The sequence below is a fragment of the Polyodon spathula genome, chromosome 3, assembly GCF_017654505.1.
Source record: "Polyodon spathula isolate WHYD16114869_AA chromosome 3, ASM1765450v1, whole genome shotgun sequence".
Lineage (NCBI taxonomy): Eukaryota > Metazoa > Chordata > Actinopteri > Acipenseriformes > Polyodontidae > Polyodon > Polyodon spathula.
Window position 1 is genome coordinate 6,269,949 of NC_054536.1, and position 6,000 is coordinate 6,275,948.

The 6,000-nt window shown below is 38.9% G+C and overlaps 1 protein-coding gene across 2 annotated transcripts in view; it reads left to right on the forward strand.

Moving 5' to 3' along the window:
- Positions 1-5,716, forward strand: part of LOC121311124 (neuropilin-1a-like) — a 44,998-nt gene extending 39,282 nt beyond the window's left edge. For both annotated transcript variants that reach the window (XM_041243866.1, XM_041243870.1), the window contains 5 exons: positions 379-522; positions 907-1,181; positions 1,695-1,791; positions 2,072-2,125; positions 3,284-5,716. In XM_041243866.1, the coding sequence (XP_041099800.1) occupies positions 379-522; positions 907-1,181; positions 1,695-1,791; positions 2,072-2,125; positions 3,284-3,570 (857 nt within the window). In that variant the 3' untranslated portion in view covers positions 3,571-5,716. The remainder of the gene's footprint in view (positions 1-378; positions 523-906; positions 1,182-1,694; positions 1,792-2,071; positions 2,126-3,283) is intronic.
- The last annotated feature ends 284 nt before the right edge of the window (positions 5,717-6,000 follow it).

Below are 6,000 nucleotides of genomic sequence, written 5' to 3' on the forward strand. Positions count from 1 at the left end.
CCTGCCCACCCCTTTTCTTGTGAACATTTTTTTTTGTCTTCGTTTGCTGTTGCAGTCAGACTTCTGCTTTTAATTTAAGCTTGTGAAAGCTCTTTGCTGCCATCTTGTGTTTAAGTCTCAGTTCTACAGCATTAATGGCTTCAGCAGTTCTGTAGCTCAGTCAGCCATGAGTAGCATATTGGACAGTTTAATTGTGTTTTCCACTTGTATCTTTCAAATTCAGCTTCCACCTTTTTCAATACAAGGGACCTGTCTGCTTTTTACAACCCCTCCAGCTCATGCATTTTAATCATGCATTGATTTGATTTTCCCAACCATTACGAAGCAGTCTTAACAGTTCACTTTAACTGAGTGTGCCTCTTTATCTTCCCCTGTTAGACACGAACATTCATTGGTTCAATTGTGACTTTGGCTGGGGTGCAGACCAGCCTATGTGTGGCTGGCAGCAGGAAGGGGAGTGGAGGCTGCAGTCAAGTGGGAAACCAACCAGTAACACTGGGCCAAATCAGGACCATACAGGAGGTGAGAGACACCAGCACTCCCACAGGTTTTATATATGAGTTTTAAGTAAGCTTGAGCTCCTCATTCCAACAGCAAAACCTATTTTATAGTGAAATAAAGATTGTAGGCCAGGGGTGTCCAATCACGGTCCTGGAGGGCTATTCCACTCCAGGTTTAACAAGTACAATGATGTCATCAGCTAATTCAGGGTCTGGATGGAGGTTTCATTGGTTACATAATTTAGAGTAGGATTGGATCAAAGACCAGGACTGGAAAAGTCAACTTTGGCCAGCCTTCTTGTATATGAATAATTACTCTTTATATACCAGGTTTGTATACATGGGGATGTATTCCTATTCATTATTATTACTATTTTGTAACATCTGGCTCATGTTTTAAATGCAGACGGTGGTAACTTCATCTCCGCTCTGGCGAATGGGAAGCCGGAGAATGAAGTGGCACGGCTGCTGAGCCCCACCGTGCTTCCCCAGAGCTCCGATCTCTGCATGTCCTTCTGGTATCACATGTTCGGCTCTCACATCGGCCGCCTGAGGGTCAAACAGAGGCAGCAAACCGCAGAAGGCCCCGTGGAAATCATTCTGTGGACCGTCAGCGGGCATCAGGGCAGCCGCTGGCGAGAGGGCCGGCTCGTGATTCCTCAGAGCCCATACACATATCAGGTACCGTCCCAGTGAAAGAAGCGTACATTACCGTAACGTGATGTGCGTGTGTGTAACAGGGCAGAGGCTGGGCACGAACCAGCGACCCCGCGCACTGGAAGTGAGCGTAAAAGAGCTGGGCTTGTTTGAATTCATAGTTTTAGAGCTTTTAACCTCATCTCAACTCACCAACAGGGGACAGGACAGACACAGTAATGGTAGTATGTCACAAAACCCTGCCTATTACATGTAGGCAGTTGTTTTATTTTTTTTGCTTGTTTTTTTTTTAAAGGGTGGCTTATTTAGCAATGTGAGATTACTAAAAAAAAAAAAAGGGGTATGCGTTACGATACAAGAATTAAGAAAAGACCACAAAATTCCTGTCCCTTTACCAGGAACCACAAACTATACACAGATATGAAAGCTGTTTTAAATGAGCAAACCCTTTCATGTAGATGCTGTATTTTACATTGGTACAGTCTGTAGATGGTTTCTTTGGGGGGGTAATATCAACTAACAGTGATATCTGAACAGGTTGTGATGGAAGCAGTAATTGAAAACAGCAGCTGGGGAGACATCGCGCTGGATGATGTGAACATATTGGATGACATGCATATGGGAGATTGCAGGGGTAAGTCGATGGCACACAGCAGGGACTCAATTACATTACATTAAGAGTTGATTGGTTGTGTATTCCCTCTTTACCAGAAAAGGCTTTTTTAATACCCCAGTTTATTTTAAAAAAACCATGAAGGTGCAAGAAAATCTGTTTTCACGTTGCTTGTGTTTATTTATATTCATATGAGTTATTCACACAGAGTGAAGAAGTAGTCTGACTGCAGGTTATTTATTTTTTTACTGTTGGTGAAATATTTCCCTACTTGACAATTTGTAATGGTTTGTTTTTTTAGATCCAGAAATTCCAACAGAATATCCAGACACTGGAAACTCCATTGATGATATTGGTACGAATTCCATAATAATATAATAATAATAATAATAATAATAATAATAATAAATAAATAATAATAATAATAATAATAATAATGCCTTCAGCAGTTTGTACATTCTGTCTTTAAAAAGCTTTTTTTTTTCCTTTTATAATTTTTTTAATTGCTTAATAGTTTTGATTTATGGCATTTCTGTACACCCCACCACCCAACACACACACACACACACACACACACACACACACACTCACACCCTCTACACAAACATTGGATTTACAGTAAAGTGGGTCCCTTGACAGCTTGGACAAAAGAATCCAGCTTACACAGCACAACTGAAGCAATATGATATTATAAAAATACAAATAAAATACTATTTACTCCTCCCAACGGTATTGTAATCGACATTTGAAAATGTTTCTGTTACACACACAGCAGCACAGGGACCAGTCGTGCCACAGAGCTCCAGAGCAGTAGTATAAGCAGTAGTGCTGAGCTGCTGTAATAAAAGGGTTGGCATTTAAATGTAGTGCTGCTTACTGCAGTGTGGGGCGAATGTACTCAAGATTGAATGCAATAAGTCCACCGACATTATTGGGTTTGATTCCTTAGAAAAGTTCATCACTTTTCGTATTTGTCCCATGCCTGTCCCATGGTTATACAGCAATGCATTTACTATAGTTTACCCTGGTTTGCCATGTTTATCAATGTGCTTTACCATACCACACTGTTCTTTACAATGCTTGCCTATGCTTTATCATGCTTTTACTGTGGGAAACTTTTATAAGTGAGATATCTAACAAAATGGCATCCAAAATTCACATATAGACCCAGTGACAAAAAACATTGGTATATTATTGCATTACACTCAGTCACTTCACATGCTGTTTTAAAGATATAACCCTTATTCTTCTTCTTCTTCTTCCTTTTCTTCTTCTTCTTCTTCTTCTTCTTCTTCTTCTTCTTCTTCTTCTTCTTCTTCTTCTTCTTCTTCATTATTATTATTGTTCTTGTTATTATAATACTGTGATTTTGTGAAAAATTCACCATTCTGTAAACACAGTTGTAGCTTGGTAACCATTGTGGATTGAAGGAAGAAGTTTGAAAACTCCCAGGAGACACAAACTGTGTTTTTCATTGTCATTAAGAATTTTTTTTCTCCTCTCTTCATTTTAGACCTTACACCAGAGTATGAGTATCCTGACAACAGCAGTGAAAATGAAGAGATCCAAGGGAATATGCTAAAAACCCTGGACCCCATTCTCATTACTATCATCACCATGAGCGCTCTAGGGGTCTTTCTCGGGGCCATCTGCGGAGTCGTCCTTTACTGTGCCTGTTCCCATGGCGGAATGGCAGAAAGGAACTTGTCAGCTTTGGAGAACTATAATTTTGAACTTGTAGATGGAGTCAAACTCAAAAAAGACAAACTTAACTCACAGAATTCATATTCAGAGGCATGAGAGAAGACATGGAGACAAATGAGCCCCAGGATTTAAACAAGGCGGATGGGAACTGCTTTTAACTTTCGAGAAGAAAGAGGATTGTAGGGACTGCGACTGAGCCAAGCTTTTCTCAGGAGCTGCAGTGAAAGAAGCCTACAAAACAGGGACACTGTGTATAGAAATGAAAGATGTACAGCCAGATTATTATTAATATTATTGTTATTTGTATTAATTTTTTCATTTTCATTTTTAATAATCATATGCTGGTGTTGAGACCAATTAAGACAATGTTACAAGTATTTATCATTTTCTTGAAGGAGATGTTTTATTTTATATATATATTTATTTTAATTAAAAAATGTAAAATACCAAAATGAACCATCCTGACAAATATGTAGTATTATACTTCCGAGGGACATACAGCACAGTAATGTACAATGCAGTACAACCCCAGGTCACTGTCTCTGACAAGGGTCTGACTGATGTATAGTTCCTGCAGGGCCTTTATTACATGCTTGTTGGTTTCTGTAGTTTATTTTGGAGTTTTACATCCCTTTTCAATTAAAACCAATTTGCTAGCGAAATAAGAATTGTGTGGTTGAGGCAGAACCAAAGCGACTGCTTCCCTAAGGTTTTGACACGACTCACGTATTGTATATGAGTTTAATATATTTTTTTGCCCTTTTTAAAAAAAGCTGCAGTATCCCTTTCTTTGGTTTTGTGTGTATAGTGTGAAATACAACCAGACAAGTGCTTTGCTGACAATCTCCTGTAATGTGATCAGTGGTCTAGCTAGGGTGGGGGAGGGGGAGGGACGCTGTGCATCTCTCTTTGCTCCAGTCCAAGCCTGGTTTCTTGCAGCCCTGTTATTAAAGGCGTGCAGACTTATATCACTTCCCTGAAACCTTTGAAGCATGCATCCTCTTTCACAGCAACGTCTTCACCCCATACAGGGTGAAGCATCTTTGAAGGCATTGGCTCAGAGACAAAGCAGAGCAAAAAAGCAGTGCCCTCGCACCTTCCCAACAAGTACCATGGATCCAATCTACAAATCACAACGCCAAGCAAATGGGGCTTTGGTTTCAGGTTTTACATGAAGGACGGCCTCGACCACAGCACAGCATGCGCACATGATCCAGTCCAGCTGGATCAAGAAAGGCATGCTAAAGGTTAAAAAGGGCTATGCATTTCCATGACATCCAGCAGGATAACAAAATGTAAAGACGCTTCGGTTAAGTAAGTGTGCAGTGCACGCTACACGATGTAACCACACAGGTCACACGGAGCCCTTGTGTGTCAGATGGGTGCCATTGTTAAATAGATGCTAATGCATTTGGTTGTATTTTCAGTGGTAAAAATGGTGAGAAATGTGTGGGTGCTTTGCTTGGGGAAAACAGGCATGTATGTGATTTAAAAATATGACCACATTAAAACTTTAGCAGCAAACACATTAGTAAACGCTTTTTTTTTTTTTAGCAGTAAAGGCAAAACTGGTTTCAAACTAGCTCTCATAATAGGACATCCATAGCTGTGAAGGTAATATAAATAAGAAAGGTTTTGAACTGTGAAGCACAGTTCTGCACGTTTCATGTTTTATTTTCTGTTGAAAAGATACAGTATACTGCAATACAGCTGGCTCATGTTTTTTTTTAAATGTTTCTCTCATGTGAAATGTAGAAATACACAAAGGATACTGTAGCTTTAGATAAATAAAAAAAAACAATCTTGCACTGATAAATATATTTAAGAAGTTTATGTGTTTATAAGGTTATTGATTTGTAAAAACAGTGTTACACAATTCTTTTTACATGGTTTCAGATTATGTGACATAATTTTGAAATGTAAAATAAATAAGATGTTTTCATTATTGAAAAAAAGGTATACAAATTTCCTATAGTAACATGTTTCCATTTAACTAGTACATTATTGCTTTACGTTTTGTACTGTCATAAAACTGCAGATTTTTTTATCAAAACTTTATTTTCAATACTGCTTCTGTAAGTTGCTGTTGTAGAGAAGAACAGCAAGGCCTTAACTTTATCTAATGTTTGTACTCTTACACATGGGACAGCCTTGAAATCACATGTAGCTGTTGTTATCATTTACGCTGAACTATGACTACTACATTCCAAAGATTCCGCTGAAATAAATGTTTTGTTAAGAAGTTGTTTTTTTGAAGTTCGTTTTTTTTTTTATTTACAAAAAGGCTGTCCTCGTTCCTGAACATTCGCAGAAGACTATCGTTCATCGTTGGGATTGTTGGACAAACCCAGAAGGTGATGACTCAGATTGGCTCCTTCTTGAATTGAGTGCCGATATGGATGCAGTAGGATTGCACTTATTATTGGAATGTTGCTGGAACATCTGCTCCAACACTCTGGAAGACGCAGACAATGAAGCAGCACTATCACAGCATTCACATCTCAAATTCCTCAGTGACTGAATGAT